The sequence below is a fragment of the Oncorhynchus keta genome, chromosome 14 (assembly GCF_023373465.1).
Source record: "Oncorhynchus keta strain PuntledgeMale-10-30-2019 chromosome 14, Oket_V2, whole genome shotgun sequence".
Taxonomy (NCBI): domain Eukaryota; kingdom Metazoa; phylum Chordata; class Actinopteri; order Salmoniformes; family Salmonidae; genus Oncorhynchus; species Oncorhynchus keta.
This window is the reverse complement of record NC_068434.1, coordinates 6197636-6218060: the sequence shown is the minus strand read 5'-3', so window position 1 is coordinate 6218060 and position 20425 is coordinate 6197636. Positions and strand designations below refer to the sequence as shown.

The 20425-nt window shown below is 50.8% G+C and overlaps 1 protein-coding gene across 1 annotated transcript; it reads left to right on the top strand.

Moving 5' to 3' along the window:
- Positions 1-11821: 11821 nt before the first annotated feature.
- Positions 11822-20151, top strand: LOC127907143 (uncharacterized). The gene is made up of 6 exons (XM_052460868.1): positions 11822-11978; positions 15228-15342; positions 16376-16668; positions 18412-18825; positions 19150-19251; positions 19416-20151. The coding sequence occupies exons 1-6, from the start codon at positions 11933-11935 to the stop codon at positions 19541-19543; spliced, it is 1098 nt and encodes a 365-aa protein (XP_052316828.1). The 5' UTR covers positions 11822-11932; the 3' UTR covers positions 19544-20151.
- Positions 20152-20425: the final 274 nt, after the last annotated feature.

Genomic DNA, 20425 nt, shown 5'->3' with positions numbered 1-20425 from the left:
TGGGGGCCACAACAAGATGATGGGAGGTGGGGGCAAAACAAGATGATGGGGGCCAACAACAAGATGGTGGGAGGTAGGGGCAACAACAAGATGATGGGAGGTGGGGGCAACAACAAGATGATGGGAGGTGGGGCCACAACAAGATGGTGGGAGGTGGGGCCCACAACAAGATGGTGGGAGGTGGGGCCACAACAAGATGGTGGGAGGTGGGGGCCAAAACAAGATGATGGGGGCAACAACAAGATGGTGGGGTGGGGCCACAACAAGATGGTGGGAGGTGGGGGCCACAACAAGATGATGGGAGGAGGGGGCCAAACAAGATGATGGGGGCCACAACAAGATGGTGGGAGGTGGGGGCCACAACAAGATGATGGGAGGTGGGGGCCACAACAAGATGATGGGAGGTGGGGGCCACAACAAGATGATGGGAGGTGGGGGCAACAACAAGATGGTGGGAGGTGGGGACCACAACAAGATGATGGGAGGTGGGGGCCACAACAAGATGATGGGAGGTGGGGGCCACAACAAGATGATGGGAGGTGGGGGCCACAACAAGATGGTGGGAGGTGGGGGCCACAACAAGATGGTGGGAGGTGGGGGCCACAACAAGATGATGGGAGGTGGGGGCCACAACAAGATGATGGGAGGTGGGGGCAACAACAAGATGGTGGGAGGTGGGGGCAACAACAAGATGGTGGGAGGTGGGGGCCACAACAAGATGATGGGAGGTGGGGGCAACAACAAGATGGTGGGAGGTGGGGGCCACAACAAGATGGTGGGAGGTGGGGGCCACAACAAGATGGTGGGAGGTGGGGACCACAACAAGATGGTGGGAGGTGGCCCACAACAAGATGGGGGGACCACAACAAGATGGTGGAGGTGGGGGCCACAACAAGATGGTGGGAGGTGGGGCCACAACAAGATGGTGGGAGGTGGGGGCCACAACAAGATGATGGGAGGGGGGATGATGGGGACCACAACAAGATGGTGGGAGGTGGGGGCAACAACAAGATGGTGGGGGCAACAACAAGATGGTGGGAGGTGGGGGCCACAACAAGATGGTGGGAGGTGGGGGCCACAACAAGATGGGGGGGCAACAACAAGATGGTGGGAGGTGGGGGCCACAACAAGATGGTGGGAGGTGATGGGGGGGCACAACAAGATGGTGGGAGGTGGGGGCAACAACAAGATGGTGGGAGGTGGGGGCCACAACAAGATGGCGGGAGGTGGGGGCCACAACAAGATGATGGGAGGTGGGGGCCACAACAAGATGATGGGAGGTGGGGGCCACAACAAGATGGGGGAGGTGGGGGCCACAACAAGATGATGGGAGGTGGGGGCCACAACAAGATGGCGGGAGGTGGGGGCCACAACAAGATGGCGGGAGGTGGGGGCCACAACAAGATGATGGGAGGTGGGGGCCACAACAAGATGGTGGGGTGGGGGCAACAACAAGATGGTGGGGGGCCACAACAAGATGGTGGGAGGTGGGGGCCACAACAAGATGATGGGAGGTGGGGCCACAACAAGATGATGGGAGGTGGGGGTGGGGGCAACAACAAGATGGTGGGAGGTAGGGGCAACAACAAGATGGTGGGGGCCACAACAAGATGGTGGGAGGTGGGGGCCACAACAAGATGGTGGGAGGTGGGGGCAACAACAAGATGGTGGGAGGTGGGGGCCACAACAAGATGGTGGGAGGTGGGGGCCACAACAAGATGGTGGGAGGTGGGGGCAACAACAAGATGGTGGGAGGTGGGGGCCACAACAAGATGGTGGGAGGTGGGGGCCACAACAAGATGGTGGGAGGTAGGGGCCACAACAAGATGGTGGGAGGTGGGGGCAACAACAAGATGGTGGGAGGTGGGGGCAACAACAAGATGGTGGGAGGTGGGGGCAACAACAAGATGGTGGGAGGTAGGGGCAACAACAAGATGGTGGGAGGTAGGGGCAACAACAAGATGGTGGGAGGTGGGGGCAACAACAAGATGGTGGGAGGTGGGGGCAACAACAAGATGGTGGGAGGTAGGGGCAACAACAAGATGGTGGGAGGTGGGGGGCAACAACAAGATGGTGGGAGGTAGGGGCAACAACAAGATGGTGGGGGCCACAACAAGATGGTGGGAGGTGGGGCAACAACAAGATGGTGGGAGGTGGGGGCCACAACAAGATGGTGGGAGGTGGGGGCCACAACAAGATGGTGGGAGGTGGGGGCAACAACAAGATGGCGGGAGGTGGGGGCAACAACAAGATGGTGAGAGGTGGGGGCAACAACAAGATGGTGGGAGGTGGGGGCCACAACAAGATGGTGGGAGGTGGGGACCACAACAAGATGGTGGGAGGTGGGGACCACAACAAGATGATGGGAGGTGGGGGCCACAACAAGATGGTGGGAGGTGGGGGCAACAACAAGATGGTGGGAGGTGGGGGCAACAACAAGATGGTGGGAGGTGGGGGCCACAACAAGATGGTGGGAGGTGGGGGCAACAACAAGATGGTGGGAGGTGGGGGCAACAACAAGATGGTGGGAGGTGGGGGCCACAACAAGATGATGGGGGCCACAACAAGATGGTGGGAGGTGGGGGCCACAACAAGATGGTGGGAGGTGGGGGCCACAACAAGATGGTGGGGAGGTGGGGGCCACAACAAGATGGTGGGAGGTGGGGGCCACAACAAGATGGTGGGAGGTGGGGGCCACAACAAGATGGTGGGAGGTGGGGGCCACAACAAGATGGTGGGAGGTGGGGACCACAACAAGATGGTGGGAGGTGGGGGCCACAACAAGATGGTGGGAGGTGGGGGCCACAACAAGATGGTGGGAGGTGGGGGCAACAACAAGATGATGGGAGGTGGGGGCCACAACAAGATGGTGGGAGGTGGGGGCAACAACAAGATGGTGGGAGGTGGGGCCACAACAAGATGGTGGGAGGTGGGGGCAACAACAAGATGATGGGAGGTGGGGGCCACAACAAGATGGTGGGAGGTGGGGGCAACAACAAGATGGTGGGAGGTGGGGGCAACAACAAGATGGTGGGAGGTGGGGGCAACAACAAGATGGTGGGAGGTGGGGGCAACAACAAGATGGTGGGAGGTGGGGACCACAACAAGATGGTGGGAGGTGGGGCCACAACAAGATGGTGGGAGGTGGGGACCACAAAAAGATGGTGGGAGGGGGGGGCAACAACAAGATGGTGGGAGGTGGGGGCAACAACAAGATGGTGGGAGGTGGGGGCAACAACAAGATGGTGGGAGGTGGGGGCCACAACAAGATGGTGGGAGGTGGGGACCACAACAAGATGGTGGAGGTGGGGACCACAACAAGATGGTGGGAGGTGGGGGCAACAACAAGATGGTGGGAGGTGGGGGCAACAACAAGATGATGAGAGGTGGGGGCCACAACAAGATGATGGGAGGTGGGGGCCACAACAAGATGGTGAGAGGTGGGGGCAACAACAAGATGATGAGAGGTGGGGGCAACAACAAGATGGTGGGAGGTGGGGGCAACAACAAGATGATGGGAGGTGGGGGCAACAACAAGATGATGGGAGGTGGGGGCAACAACAAGATGATGGGAGGTGGGGGCAACAACAAGATGATGGGAGGTGGGGGCAACAACAAGATGGTGGGAGGTGGGGGCAACAACAAGATGGTGGGAGGTGGGGGCAACAACAAGATGATGGGAGGTGGGGGCAACAACAAGATGGTGGGAGGTGGGGGCCACAACAAGATGGTGGGAGGTGGGGGCAACAACAAGATGATGGGAGGTGGGGGCAACAACAAGATGGTGGGAGGTGGGGGCAACAACAAGATGGTGGGAGGTGGGGGCAACAACAAGATGGTGGGAGGTGGGGGCAACAACAAGATGATGGGAGGTGGGGGCAACAACAAGATGATGGGAGGTGGGGGCAACAACAAGATGATGGGAGGTGGGGGCAACAACAAGATGATGGGAGGTGGGGGCAACAACAAGATGGTGGGAGGTGGGGGCAACAACAAGATGGTGGGAGGTGGGGGCAACAACAAGATGATGGGAGGTGGGGGCAACAACAAGATGGTGGGAGGTGGGGGCAACAACAAGATGGTGGGAGGTGGGGGCAACAACAAGATGGTGGGAGGTGGGGGCAACAACAAGATGATGGGAGGTGGGGGCAACAACAAGATGGTGGGAGGTGGGGGCAACAACAAGATGATGGGAGGTGGGGGCAACAACAAGATGATGGGAGGTGGGGGCAACAACAAGATGGTGGGAGGTGGGGGCAACAACAAGATGATGGGAGGTGGGGGCAACAACAAGATGATGGGAGGTGGGGGCAACAACAAGATGGTGGGAGGTAGGGGCAACAACAAGATGGTGGGAGGTGGGGGCAACAACAAGATGATGGGAGGTGGGGGCAACAACAAGATGATGGGAGGTGGGGGCAACAACAAGATGGTGGGAGGTAGGGGCAACAACAAGATGATGGGAGGTGGGGGCAACAACAAGATGATGGGAGGTGGGGGCAACAACAAGATGGTGGGAGGTGGGGGCAACAACAAGATGGTGGGAGGTGGGGGCAACAACAAGATGATGGGAGGTGGGGGCAACAACAAGATGATGGGAGGTGGGGGCAACAACAAGATGGTGGGAGGTGGGGCACAACAAGATGATGAGAGGTGGGGGCAACAACAAGATGGTGGGAGGTGGGGGCACAACAAGATGATGGGAGGTGGGGGCAACAACAAGATGGTGGGAGGTGGGGGCAACAACAAGATGATGGGAGGTGGGGGCAACAACAAGATGATGGGAGGTGGGGGCCACAACAAGATGATGGGAGGTGGGGGCAACAACAAGATGGTGGGAGGTGGGGGCAACAACAAGATGATGGGAGGTGGGGGCCACAACAAGATGATGGGAGGTGGGGGCCACAACAAGATGATGGGAGGTGGGGGCAACAACAAGATGATGGGAGGTGGGGGCAACAACAAGATGGTGGGAGGTGGGGGCAACAACAAGATGATGGGAGGTGGGGCAACAACAAGATGATGGGAGGTGGGGGCAACAACAAGATGGTGGGAGGTGGGGGCAACAACAAGATGATGGGAGGTGGGGGCCACAACAAGATGATGGGAGGTGGGGGCCACAACAAGATGATGGGAGGTGGGGGCAACAACAAGATGATGGGAGGTAGGGGCCACAACAAGATGGTGGGAGGTGGGGGCAACAACAAGATGGTGGGAGGTGGGGGCCACAACAAGATGGTGGGAGGTGGGGGCCACAACAAGATGGTGGGAGGTGGGGGCCACAACAAGATGGTGGGAGGTGGGGGCCACAACAAGATGATGGGGGCAACAACAAGATGGTGGGAGGTGGGGGCAACAACAAGATGGTGGGAGGTGGGGGCCACAACAAGATGATGGGGGCAACAACAAGATGGTGGGAGGTGGGGGCAACAACAAGATGGTGGGGGCCACAACAAGATGGTGGGAGGTGGGGGCCACAACAAGATGGTGGGAGGTGGGGGCCACAACAAGATGGTGGGAGGTGGGGGCAACAACAAGATGATGAGAGGTGGGGGCCACAACAAGATGGTGGGAGGTGGGGGCAACAACAAGATGGTGGGAGGTGGGGGCCACAACAAGATGGTGGGAGGTGGGGGCAACAACAAGATGATGAGAGGTGGGGGCAACAACAAGATGGTGAGAGGTGGGGGCAACAACAAGATGATGAGAGGGGGGCAACAACAAGATGGTGGGAGGTGGGGGCAACAACAAGATGATGAGAGGTGGGGGCAACAACAAGATGATGAGAGGTGGGGGCAACAACAAGATGGTGAGAGGTGGGGGCAACAACAAGATGATGAGAGGTGGGGGCAACAACAAGATGGTGGGAGGTGGGGGCAACAACAAGATGGTGGGAGGTGGGGGCAACAACAAGATGGTGGGAGGTGGGGGCAACAACAAGATGATGAGAGGTGGGGGCAACAACAAGATGGTGGGAGGTGGGGGCAACAACAAGATGGTGGGAGGTGGGGGCAACAACAAGATGGTGGGAGGTGGGGCCACAACAAGATGATGAGAGGTGGGGGCAACAACAAGATGGTGGGAGGTGGGGGCAACAACAAGATGGTGGGAGGTGGGGGCAACAACAAGATGGTGGGAGGTAGGGGCAACAACAAGATGATGAGAGGTGGGGGCAACAACAAGATGGTGGGAGGTGGGGGCAACAACAAGATGGTGGGAGGTGGGGGCAACAACAAGATGGTGGGAGGTGGGGGCAACAACAAGATGATGAGGGTGGGGGCAACAACAAGATGGTGGGAGGTGGGGGCAACAACAAGATGATGGGAGGTGGGGCCACAACAAGATGATGGGAGGTGGGGGCCACAACAAGATGGTGGGAGGTGGGGGCAACAACAAGATGATGGGAGGTGGGGGCAACAACAAGATGGTGGGAGGTGGGGGCAACAACAAGATGGTGGGAGGTGGGGGCAACAACAAGATGGTGGGAGGTAGGGCAACAACAAGATGGTGGAGGTAGGGGCAACAACAAGATGGTGGGAGGTGGGGGCAACAACAAGATGGTGAGAGGTGGGGGCAACAACAAGATGGTGGGAGGTGGGGGCCACAACAAGATGGTGGGAGGTGGGGGCAACAACAAGATGGTGAGAGGTGGGGGCAACAACAAGATGGTGAGAGGTGGGGGCAACAACAAGATGGTGGGAGGTGGGGGCAACAACAAGATGGTGGGAGGTGGGGACCACAACAAGATGGTGGGAGGTGGGGGCAACAACAAGATGATGGGAGGTGGGGGCCACAACAAGATGGTGGGAGGTGGGGGCAACAACAAGATGATGGGAGGTGGGGGCACAACAAGATGGTGAGAGGTGGGGGCAACAACAAGATGATGGGAGGTGGGGACCACAACAAGATGGTGGGAGGTGGGGCCACAACAAGATGGTGGGAGGTGGGGGCAACAACAAGATGGTGGGAGGTGGGGGCCACAACAAGATGGTGGAGGTGGGGGCAACAACAAGATGGTGGGGGCAACAACAAGATGATGAGAGGTGGGGGCAACAACAAGATGATGAGAGGGGGGGCCACAACAAGATGGTGGGAGGTGGGGGCAACAACAAGATGGTGGGAGGTGGGGGCAACAACAAGATGATGGGAGGTGGGGCCACAACAAGATGGTGGGAGGTGGGGGCAACAACAAGATGGTGGGAGGTGGGGGCAACAACAAGATGGTGGGAGGTGGGGGCAACAACAAGATGGTGGGAGGTGGGGGCAACAACAAGATGGTGGGAGGTGGGGGCAACAACAAGATGGTGGGAGGTGGGGGCAACAACAAGATGGTGGGAGGTGGGGGCAACAACAAGATGGTGGGAGGTGGGGGCAACAACAAGATGGTGGGAGGTGGGATGGTGGGAGGTGGGGGCAACAACAAGATGGTGGGAGGTGGGGGCCACAACAAGATGATGGGAGGTAGGGGCAACAACAAGATGATGGGAGGTGGGGGCAACAACAAGATGGTGGGAGGTGGGGGCAACAACAAGATGATGGGAGGTGGGGGCAACAACAAGATGATGGGAGGTGGGGGCAACAACAAGATGGTGGGAGGTGGGGGCAACAACAAGATGATGGGAGGTGGGGGCCACAACAAGATGATGGGAGGTGGGGGCAACAACAAGATGGTGGGAGGTCCACAACAAGATGATGGGAGGTGGGGGCAACAACAAGATGGTGGGAGGTGGGGGCAACAACAAGATGATGGGAGGTGGGGGCAACAACAAGATGGTGGGAGGTGGGGGCAACAACAAGATGATGGGAGGTGGGGCAACAACAAGATGGTGGGAGGTGGGGGCCACAACAAGATGGTGGGAGGTAGGGGCAACAACAAGATGGTGGGAGGTGGGGGCAACAACAAGATGGTGGGAGGTGGGGGCAACAACAAGATGATGAGAGGTGGGGGCAACAACAAGATGATGAGAGGTGGGGGCAACAACAAGATGATGGGGGCCACAACAAGATGGTGGGAGGTGGGGCCAACAAGATGATGGGGGCCACAACAAGATGGTGGGAGGTCAACAACAAGATGGTGAGAGGTGGGGGCAACAACAAGATGGTGAGAGGTGGGGGCAACAACAAGATGGTGGGAGGTGGGGACCACAACAAGATGGTGAGAGGTGGGGGCAACAACAAGATGGTGAGAGGTGGGGGCAACAACAAGATGGTGGGAGGTGGGGACCACAACAAGATGGTGAGAGGTGGGGGCAACAACAAGATGGTGGGAGGTGGGGACCACAACAAGATTGAGAGGTGGGGGCAACAACAAGATGGTGAGAGTCCCCCACAACAAGATGATGGGGGCCCAACAAGATGGTGGGAGGTGGGGGCCACAACAAGATTCCCCCAACAAGATGGTGGGAGGTGGGGGCCCAACAAGATGATGGGGGCCACAACAAGATGGTGGGAGGTGGGGGCCACAACAAGATGGTCCCCAACAAGATGGTGGGGGCCACCAAGATGGTGGAGAGGTGGGGGCAACAACAATGTTGCAGAGTTACGCCACGACATCATGCTGATAAAGGTCAGGCTAAATACAAAACCATGGTTATAACAAATTTAATACGCAACATTTCTTGTTCAAAATAAGATTCACCGTGCTACCGCTATTCTGTCAGAGACATTGTAATAAAGAACATGATAACAGCACGATAACGTATTCAATTCTTTCTAAATTTAGGCACTAAAAATGCAAACTAGCTTTTTTCCCCCAGATGTTTGTGAAAGCAAAGACACGGTGGAATGCATTTTTTTACATTACAATACAACATATTGCAGTAATTATTATTTCCCCCTGCTTATGTCCCCCCCCGCTTATGTCCCCTGCTTATGTCCCCTTTCCCCCTGCTTATGTCCCCTGCTTATGTCCCCTTTCCCCCTGCTTATGTCCCCTTTCCCCCTGCTTATGTCCCCTTTCCCCCTGCTTATGTCCCCTTTCCCCCTGCTTATGTCCCCTTTCCCCCTGCTTATGTCCCCTTTCCCCCTGCTTATGTCCCCTTTCCCCCTGCTTATGTCCCCTTTCCCCCTGCTTATGTCCCCTTTCCCCCTGCTTATGTCCCCTTTCCCCCTGCTTATGTCCCCTTTCCCCCTGCTTATGTCCCCTTTCCCCCTTCTTTATGTCCCCTTTCCCCCTGCTTATGTCCCCTTTCCCCCTGCTTATGTCCCCTTTCCCCCTGCTTATGTCCCCTTTCCCCCTGCTTATGTCCCCTTTCCCCCTGCTTATGTCCCCTTTCCCCCTGCTTATGTCCCCTTTCCCCCTGCTTATGTCCCCTTTCCCCCTGCTTATGTCCCCTTTCCCCCTGCTTATGTCCCCTTTCCCCCTGCTTATGTCCCCTTTCCCCCTGCTTATGTCCCTTTCCCCCTGCTTATGTCCCCTTTCCCCCTGCTTATGTCCCCTTTCCCCCTGCTTATGTCCCCTTTCCCCCTGCTTATGTCCCCTTTCCCCCTGCTTATGTCCCCTTTCCCCCTGCTTATGTCCCCTTTCCCCCCTGCTTATGTCCCCTTTCCCCCCCCTGCTTATGTCCCCTTTCCCCCTGCTTATGTCCCCTTTCCCCCTGCTTATGTCCCCTTTCCCCTACTTATGTCCCCTTTCCCCCTGCTTATGTCCCCTTTCCCCCTCTTATGTCCCCTTTACCCCTGCTTATTCCCCTTTCCCCCTGCTTATGTCCCCTGCTTATGTCCCATATATCCTGCTTATGTTTCCTTTATGTGGAGAACCTGCTTATGTCCCTTTTCCCCCTGCTTATGTCCCCTTTCCCCCTGCTTATGTCCCACTTTCCCCCTGCTTATGTCCCCTTTCCCCCTGCTTATGTCCCACTTTCCCCCTGCTTATGTCCCCTTTCCCCCCCTAACTTATGTCCCCTGCTTATGTCCCCTTTCCCCCTGCTTATGTCCCCTTTTCCCCTGCTTATGTCCCCTTTCCCCCTGCTTATGTCCCCTTTCCCCCTGCTTATGTCCCCTTTCCCCTGCTTATGTCCCCTTATGTATGGAGTGGTGTCGTTTGCTGGAGGATGTGGTCAACAAACCTACCGTCTACACATTCATATCTAAATACACTGACTGGATCACTAAAACCATCCAAACCTCTGGATGATTTTTACATAGCCAAACTTCTTCTGTTCATTCTAAAATAAATGCTTATTGACATATAGTCAAATTCATATTTCTGTTGGTGGAGGCTGGAGAACATGACATTTATTTCTCTTTTAAATTATTTTATTACTATTGTTCAAAAATACATGTAGCACATAATTAAAAGAGCAGATTTTGCACGGTAGAACCCTGTGGATGCATAACACTGTTCTCTGTGCATGGTGGAACCCTGTGGATGCATAACACTGTTCTCTGTGCACGGTGGAACCCTGTGGATGCATAACATTGTTCTCTGTGCACGGTAGAACCCTGTGGATGTATAAAATTGTTCTCTGTGCACGGTAGAACCCTGTGGATGCATAACATTGTTCTCTGTGCACGGTAGAACCCTGTGGATGTATAAAATTGTTCTCTGTGCACGGTAGAACCCTGTGGATGCATAACACTGTTCTCTGTGCACGGTGGAACCCTGTGGATGCATAACACTGTTCTCTGTGCACGGTGGAACCCTGTGGATGCATAACACTGTTCTCTGTGCATGGTGGAACCCTGTGGATGCATAACACTGTTCTCTGTGCACGGTGGAACCCTGTGGATGCATAACACTGTTCTCTGTGCACGGTGGAACCCTGTGGATGCATAACACTGTTCTCTGTGCACGGTGGAACCCTGTGGATGCATAACACTGTTCTCTGTGCACGGTAGAACCCTGTGGATGCATAACACTGTTCTCTGTGCACGGTGGAACCCTGTGGATGCATAACACTGTTCTCTGTGCACGGTAGAACCCTGTGGATGCATAACACTGTTCTCTGTGCACGGTAGAACCCTGTGGATGCATAACACTGTTCTCTGTGCACGGTGGAACCCTGTGGATGCATAACACTGTTCTCTGTGCATGGTGGAACCCTGTGGATGCATAACACTGTTCTCTGTGCACGGTAGAACCCTGTGGATGCATAACACTGTTCTCTGTGCACGGTGGAACCCTGTGGATGCATAACACTGTTCTCTGTGCATGGTAGCCACATCATGATGCTGCCACCGCCATGCTTCACCGTAGGCATGGTGTCAGGTTTCCTCCAGACGTCGCGCTTGGCATTCAAGCCAAAGAGTTCAATCTTGTTTCTCATGGTCTCATTTCTAAAAACCTGTTTTTGCATTGTCATTATGTGGTATTGTGTGTATATCGACGAGGAAATAAGGTTATTTAATCCCTTTCAGATTAAGGCTGTAACGTAACAAAATGTGCAAAAAAAGTCAAGGGGTCTGAATACTTTCCGGAAATATCCAAGTTTCATTCTAGACACCAGAAGTAAAAATGAAGGTCTGTAGGTCTCTTAACAGACCTTATGCAAAGTTGGTAGAGACTTGTCAAATAAGTAAATGCTGCCAAAAGATTGACTCAAAGGTCAACCGTGAGATTACTACCTACAATAGGCATGTGACATAGCTACGACGACACACATGGCTGCTGCACGAGAGATCTGAGCCCCAGGTAACAATCATTTACAGGAGGAAGAAACGTTCTGCAACGTGGGAAACCGGTTGCTCGCTGGGCCCCTCCTACTTCCGCCGATGTAAGCCATGCCTGACAGCCCCACCCACGTACTTCCATTACGCCCGCTGTGGGAGTATATCAATACTGGGAAGACAGAAACAGGCTCAGAAAGAAAGAGAAGGAGAGAGAGACAGAGACAGAGACAGCGAAAGAAAGACAGAGAGAGACAGAGAAATGGACCGAGAGTGCATCACACGAGGGGTCAGGAGGAGATGAATAGATCTACCCAACGGACCCATGGACCTTTTTGACCCCTCACCCCTGCAGCGATTGGCTCTCCTGGGTAAAGAACACACTTTAACTTTTCCAACTAACTCATTCTCACACAAAAAAAACATTTGTTTTTTTTTGTTGCTCTGGCACAACAAAGCTGATTCCACTAATCAACTCATCACGGAAAAAAACTGAAAAGTGCCTCCAGTTTGGGTAGCAAGGCAACCTGCAGACCCTCACCCCTGGAGGAACAATGGTCAACACTGCTGCCAGATCTAAGTAGAGACAGTACAGTAACCATGGTTATGAAGAGACAGTGGAGTAACCATGGTTATGAAGAGACAGTGGAGTAACCATGGTTATGTAGAGACAGTAGAGTAACCATGGTTATGTAGAGACAGTGGAGTAACCATGGTTATGTAGAGACAGTAGAGTAACCATGGTTATGTAGAGACAGTAGAGTAACCATGGTTATGTAGAGACAGTGGAGTAACCATGGTTATGAGAGACAGTGGAGTAACCATGGTTATGAAGAGACAGTGGAGTAACCATGGTTATGAAGAGTGGACAGTGGAGTAGCCATGGTTATGAAGAGACAGTGGAGTAACCATGGTTATGTAGAGACAGTGGAGTAACCATGGTTATGAAGAGACAGTGGAGTAGCCATGGTTATGAAGAGACAGTGGAGTAACCATGGTTATGTAGAGACAGTGGAGTAACCATGGTTATGTAGAGACAGTGGAGTAACCATGGTTATGAGAGACAGTGGAGTAACCATGGTTATGTAGAGACAGTGGAGTAACCATGGTTATGAAGAGACAGTGGAGTAACCATGGTTATGAAGACAGACAGGTTATGGAGTAACCATGGTTATGTAGAGACAGTGGAGTAACCATGGTTATGAGAGACAGTGGAGTAACCATGGTTATGAAGAGACAGTGGAGTAACCATGGTTATGTAGAGACAGTGGAGTAACCATGGTTATGTAGAGACAGTAGAGTAACCATGGTTATGTAGAGACAGTAGAGTAACCATGGTTATGTAGAGACAGTGGAGTAACCATGGTTATGAAGAGACAGTGGAGTAGCCATGGTTATGAAGAGACAGTGGAGTAACCATGGTTATGTAGAGACAGTTAGAGTAACCATGGTTATGAAGAGACAGTGGAGTAACCATGGTTATGAAGAGACAGTGGAGTAACCATGGTTATGTAGAGACAGTAGAGTAACCATGGTTATGTAGAGACAGTGGAGTAACCATGGTTATGTAGAGACAGTAGAGTAACCATGGTTATGTAGAGACAGTGGAGTAACCATGGTTATGTAGAGACAGTAGAGTAACCATGGTTATGTAGAGACAGTGGAGTAACCATGGTTATGTAGAGACAGTGGAGTAACCATGGTTATGTAGAGACAGTGGAGTAACCATGGTTATGTAGAGACAGTAGAGTAACCATGGTTATGTAGAGACAGTAGAGTAACCATGGTTATGTAGAGACAGTGGAGTAACCATGGTTATGAAGAGACAGTGGAGTAGCCATGGTTATGAAGAGACAGTGGAGTAACCATGGTTATGTAGAGACAGTAGAGTAACCATGGTTATGAAGAGACAGTGGAGTAACCATGGTTATGAAGAGACAGTGGAGTAACCATGGTTATGTAGAGACAGTAGAGTAACCATGGTTATGTAGAGACAGTGGAGTAACCATGGTTATGTAGAGACAGTAGAGTAACCATGGTTATGTAGAGACAGTAGAGTAACCATGGTTATGTAGAGACAGTAGAGTAACCATGGTTATGTAGAGACAGTAGAGTAACCATGGTTATGAAGAGACAGTGGAGTAGCCATGGTTATGAAGAGACAGTGGAGTAACCATGGTTATGTAGAGACAGTGGAGTAACCATGGTTATGAAGAGACAGTGGAGTAGCCATGGTTATGAAGAGACAGTGGAGTAACCATGGTTATGTAGAGACAGTGGAGTAACCATGGTTATGTAGAGACAGTAGAGTAACCATGGTTATGTAGAGACAGTAGAGTAACCATGGTTATGTAGAGACAGTGGAGTAACCATGGTTATGAAGAGACAGTGGAGTAGCCATGGTTATGAAGAGACAGTGGAGTAACCATGGTTATGTAGAGACAGTAGAGTAACCATGGTTATGAAGAGACAGTGGAGTAACCATGGTTATGTAGAGACAGTGGAGTAACCATGGTTATGTAGAGACAGTAGAGTAACCATGGTTATGTAGAGACAGTAGAGTAACCATGGTTATGTAGAGACAGTAGAGTAACCATGGTTATGTAGAGACAGTGGAGTAACCATGGTTATGTAGAGACAGTAGAGTAACCATGGTTATGTAGAGACAGTGGAGTAACCATGGTTATGTAGAGACAGTAGAGTAACCATGGTTATGTAGAGACAGTAGAGTAACCATGGTTATGTAGAGACAGTGGAGTAACCATGGTTATGTAGAGACAGTGGAGTAACCATGGTTATGTAGAGACAGTGGAGTAACCATGGTTATGTAGAGACAGTAGAGTAACCATGGTTATGTAGAGACAGTGGAGTAACCATGGTTATGAAGAGACAGTGGAGTAGCCATGGTTATGAAGAGACAGTGGAGTAACCATGGTTATGTAGAGACAGTAGAAGAGACAGTGTAACCATGGTTATGAAGAGACAGTGGAGTAACCATGGTTATGAAGAGACAGTGGAGTAACCATGGTTATGTAGAGACAGTAGAGTAACCATGGTTATGTAGAGACAGTGGAGTAACCATGGTTATGTAGAGACAGTAGAGTAACCATGGTTATGTAGAGACAGTAGAGTAACCATGGTTATGTAGAGACAGTAGAGTAACCATGGTTATGTAGAGACAGTAGAGTAACCATGGTTACGTAGAGACAGTAGAGCAACCATGGTTAAGTAGAGACAGTAGAGTAACCATGGTTATGTAGAGACAGTAGAGTAACCATGGTTATGTAGAGACAGTAGAGTAACCATGGTTATGTAGAGACAGTAGAGTAACCATGGTTATGTAGAGACAGTAGAGTAACCATGGTTACGTAGAGACAGTAGAGCAACCATGGTTAAGTAGAGACAGTAGAGTAACCATGGTTAAGTAGAGACAGTAGAGTAACCATGGTTACATAGAGACAGTAGAGCAACCATGGTTAAGTAGCCACAGCGGATGACAGACCTGAAGTAAACACAGGACACTATCTCCACCTAGTGGTTGAACTGATCAGATCTAACTCCTACTCTGATGATCCTGTTATTTATTTATTTTGTATTTTGTGTTGATCTGTGTGTCGTAGTGTTGTGGCAGGGCCTGGCGTTGGGACTGAGCAGTTCTGCCTTGCGGTACCAAGTGGAGAGGAGAGACAGAGACAAGGCTGTGACCTGGATCCAGGCCAGGCGGTTCTGTCAGAGGTACATTTACATTGGAGTAATTTAGCAGATCCTCTTATCCAGAGACACAATCAGTGTCAGGTAGAAGAATAAAGAAAGTGTGAGTTTTTTTTTTTTTTTTTTACACAGTAAGTTGCACCGTAAAATTAAACCACAGATGCAGATGCCAGATTTAGCCAATAGGAGAGGACCAAAATAAACATAACCAATAGCCTTTTCTCAATTATATTCCCTCAACACCTGCATCCTCTCTCTCCTCTGTCCTCTCTGGCATCCTTGTTGGGGTTTTTTAAAAGTGAAAAAGGTATTCGAGGAAAGGGAAAAGTGGACAGAAAATGCGCTTGTATGAAATTAGACTCTCCTTCTTCAATGTCATCAGTGTCATCAGGCAAATGACGTTCGCAGGGTGGAATCCCCCCCCAAAAAAAAAAAAACTAATTTAGCTAGCTGTGCAAAACATTTTATAGATTTAAAAAGTACCATATCATTTAAATGTTTGCATACTTTTCTACTTTAAGAAAACAATAGCTGATTCAAAGGAGGGGTTGTGGGAAGGACTCAGATCATGGAGAATGATAGAGGTCTCTAAAAGGCTCTATTGCCATGGGAACCGCCGTTGAGGGCTTCCGCCATTTTAAATGTAGTCAACTGGGTGGGACAACCAACTTCATTTCCTGATTCCTCCTGGTGACCCTGTTGGAGTCAATGGTGACGAAGAAAATGGACTACTACTTCAAAAAATGGAGATAGCGGTGCTGCCCATACACTGTCACAGACGCTAATAATGCAAGAGATACAAAAGATGAGTCATCTAGCTACCAATCTAAAGGAGACTATCGCGGAGGGGAGCACCGTCTTCTATTTGCCTGCTAACGACACTATTCTCGACCACTTATCGGTTTCCAGGTCACGGAAGAGAGAGAATGCAGAAGGATGGACCCTTTGCTGAAATGAGAAAAGGATCTAGTGTCTCAATTTTGTCTCAACAAAGGATTTATTTTTTAAAATTGTATTATTTATTATTTGATATTTATTTCTACCTGTTGTAACACAGGCACTACGTTGACCTGGCTGTCCTAAGCACCCAGGATCAGTACCATTTCCTTCTGCAGACCATGGCTGCTGGTGAGAGGGACACCTTCTGGCTGGGTCTGCAGCCCCACACTGCCCCTGGTGGCTGGGGGTGGAAGTGGGTGGATGGCCAGGGGCTGAGCTATGATCGCTGGTATATAAAGAGTCTTGGACCTGGACTCTGTGGTTGTCTGGAGACCAGCCTCAAAGGGGAGAATAAACTACTGTCCAGATCCTGTGGCGAGACCGTGGAACGACATGGTTTCATCTGCCAAGGTGAGTGAGGACGACTGACAGTTTAATCAGTCCCTATTCACTCCCTACTCCTTCGCCTCCGGGGCGGCAGGGTAGCCTAGTGGTTAGAGTGTAGAAGCGGCAGGGTAGCCTAGTGGTTAGAGTGTAGAAGCGGCAGGGTAGCCTAGTGGTTAGAGTGTAGAAGCGGCAGGGTAGCCTAGTGGTTAGAGGGGGGTGCAGGTAGCCTAGTGGTTAGAGTGTAGAGGTGGCAGGGTAGCCTAGTGGTTAGAGTGTAGAGGAGGCAGGGTAGCCTAGTGGTTAGAGTGTAGAGGTGGCAGGGTAGCCTAGTGGTTAGAGTGTAGAGGCGGCAGGGTAGCCTAGTGGTTAGAGTGTAGGGGCGGCAGGGTAGCCTAGTGGTTAGAGTGTAGAGGCGGCAGGGTAGCCTAGTGGTTAGAGTGTAGAGGAGGAAGGGTAGCCTAGTGGTTAGAGTGTAGAGGTGGCAGGGTAGCCTAGTGGTTAGAGTGTAGAGGAGGCAGGGTAGCCTAGTGGTTAGAGTGTAGAGGTGGCAGGGTAGCCTAGTGGTTAGAGTGTAGAGGCGGCAGGGTAGCCTAGTGGTTAGAGTGTTGGCCTAGTGGTTAGAGTGTAGAGGCGGCAGGGTAGCCTAGTGGTTAGAGTGTAGAGGCGGCAGGGTAGCCTAGTGGTTAGAGTGTAGGGGCGGCAGGGTAGCCTAGTGGTTAGAGTGTAGAGGTGGCAGGGTAGCCTAGTGGTTAGAGTGTAGAGGTGGCAGGGTAGCCTAGTGGTTAGAGTGTTGGACTAGTAACCGGAAGGTTGCAAGTTCAAGCCCCCGTGCTGACAAGGTACAAATCTGTCGTTCTGCCCCTGAACAGGCAGTTAACCCACTGTTCCTTGGCAGTCATTGAAAATAAGAATTTGTTCTTAACTGACGTGTACCTTATTACTGTACACTATATGATCTGCAATGAGGTGAAAGCAATATGTTGGAAGCTCCTCCAAGAAGTAGAGAGAGAATGGGTCTAGAGAAATTAGTGGCTAAATGACCGTTTCCATTGGCCCTAGAAAGCCAGCATCCCCGAGTCACCTGTTGAGACTGGTGTTTTGCGGGTACTATTTAAAGAAGCTGCCAGTTGAGGATTTGTGAGGCATCTGTTTCTCAAACCAGACACTCTAATGCACTTGTCCTCTTGCTCAGTTGTGCACCGCGACCTCCCACTCCTCTTGCTATTCTGGTTAGAGACAGTTTGTGCTGTTCTGTGAAGGGAGTAGTACACAGCGTTGTACGAGATCTTCAGTTTCTTGGCAATTTCTCGTATGGAACAAGAATAGACTGACGAGTTTCAGAAGAAAGTTCTTTGTTTCGGGACATTTTGAGTCTGTAATCGAACCCACAAATGCTGATGCTCCAGATACTCAACTAGTCTAAAGAAGGCCAGTTTTATTGCTTCTTTAATCAGAACCACAGTTTTCAGCTGTACTAACATAATTGCAAAAGGGTTTTCTAATGATCAATTAGCCTTTTAAAATGATACATTTGGATTATCTAACACAACGTGCCATTGGAACAAGGAGTGATGGTTGCTGATAATGGGCCTCTGTACGCCTATGTAGATAATCCACACAATCCCATGTAGATCTGCCGTTTCCAGCTACAATAGTCATTTACAACATTAACAATGTCTACACTGTAATTCTGATAAATTTTATGTTATTTTAATGAAACCTAGTGTATATCTATTTAATTGACATTTATATCTATTGAATTGACAGGCGCTGTACCCCCTGAGCGGCTAAAGGCGGAGTCTGAAGGGACTGATCATGTGACTGTGCATTGGGACACGCCCCCTCTGATGCAGACAGCTGATCATAGCTACAGAATTACCACATGTAGCTTCCAGCCTCACCCTCATCTTTCTCTCCTCCACCCTTCTCTCCCTCCTTGCCACACCCCTCCTCTTTTCCTCTGTCCTTTCCCCCACCCCCCTCATCCCACCACCCCATGTTGCGTCCTCCACCTCCCCTACTCCAACAGCTCCACCTCCCACTCCACCCGGATCTCTGGCCTAACCCCGGGAACCCAGTACACCATCAGCGTTGCCATAGTGATCACGCGCCCAGATCCTGTCACCGGTGACAACGTCACCACCGACAGTGACCCAGTCACAGTGACCGTCACAACAATAGGTGAGTGTGACACACACACACAAACACACACACACAAACACACACACACACACACACACACACACACACACACACACACACACACACACACACACACACACACACACACACACACACACACACACACACACACACACACACACACACACACACACACACACACACACACACACACACACACACACACACACACACACACACACACACACACACACACACACACACACACACACACACACACACACACACACACACACTATGCTAGTTGTGAGTATTGTTTGTGTGTCATATGAATGTGTGTTACAGATCTCTTCTCTCCACTAGGGGGCGGTGGTGGGCAGCTGGTGGTTGCCATGGTACTGAGTGTGGTCAAGTTCATCTATCTGGCTGTCTTACTCTGTTTACTTTACCTCATCCTGAAGAGAAGTGAGTCGGACCATGGATCACTCACTCTATCAAATCAATCTATCGATCGATCAAACCGGCCAGCTGGCCGATTGACCAATCAATCAATCAATCAAAAGTTAGAATACATGAATTTGATAAGTGAGGTTTCAGGCCATGCTTAAACTCCATGTCCCTGTCTCTAGATGCTGTCCAGGCTCCTGAACTTGATCTGGAATCAGTAGAACTCCCTACTGAAGAAGAATACATTTTAGACATGATTAAAACAGGTCCTAATGAAGAATGCATTGTTGAGCTGCCACCTGAAGAATAATGCATTGTCTGACTAGAACTGGTTCTAGATCAGTGGTGCCCACTCCTGGAGAATGCATTGTTGAATGCATTGCTGCCACCTGATTACAACTGGTTGTAGATCAGAAAACAGCAGCTCTACCTGCTAAATCTACCAGCTTTTCTTGATAGTGTAGAGATTAATGGAGAATATAAATACAAGCTGCGTTATTAGTCTTGATACATACTTATAAACAAAATAGTTTTATCTTAACAAGATATACCTGTTTAACTATACGTTTTTAGAAAAGTATTGTTACACACTTAAGTGCAAAGTAGATTTGTTATTCTCGACAAGGAATTAGTAAGCATTGAGAAGCATTGTTAAGCTGCCTTTTTAATAAACAGGTTAGAAAAATAGGTATTTTGACCTCAATACGACGTTTAGAAAATTATTTTATTTATTTATTTGACGTTTTACCGCACATTGTCAGTAGTCATGATTTTCATGCTGGGTATGGAAACGTGTTGGCTCCTTATGTATATAGATAGGAGAAATGTACATCAGTTGTATGTCATAAAGTATGTAATATATATAGCCTTAGTTCACAAATGACACCCTATTCCCTACATAGTGCACAACTTTAGACCAGATCCTTATGGCACCCTATTCCCTACATAGTGCACAATAATATATGCCATTTAGCAGACGCTTTTATCCAAAGCGACTTACAGTCATGTGTGCATACATTCTACGTATGGGTGGTCCCGGGAATCGAACCCTCTACCCTGGCGTTACAAGCGCCATGCTCTACCAACTGAGCTACAGAAGGACACAACTTTAGACCAGATCCTTATGGCACCGTATTCCCTACATAGTGCACAACTTTAGACCAGATCCTTATGGCACCCTATTCCCTACATA

What these genes read in the sequence shown, in the direction of transcription:
- LOC127907143 (XM_052460868.1), top strand. Translation starts at nt 11,933, where the DNA reads ATGGACCTTTTTGACCCCTCACCCCTGCAGCGATTGGCTCTCCTGG. An exon ending in AGTGACCGTCACAACAATAG is followed by an intron (nt 18,826 to 19,149) that starts GTGAGTGTGACA and finishes TCTCTCCACTAG; the next exon opens with GGGGCGGTGGTGGGCAGCTG. An exon ending in TTACCTCATCCTGAAGAGAA is followed by an intron (nt 19,252 to 19,415) that starts GTGAGTCGGACC and finishes CCCTGTCTCTAG; the next exon opens with ATGCTGTCCAGGCTCCTGAA.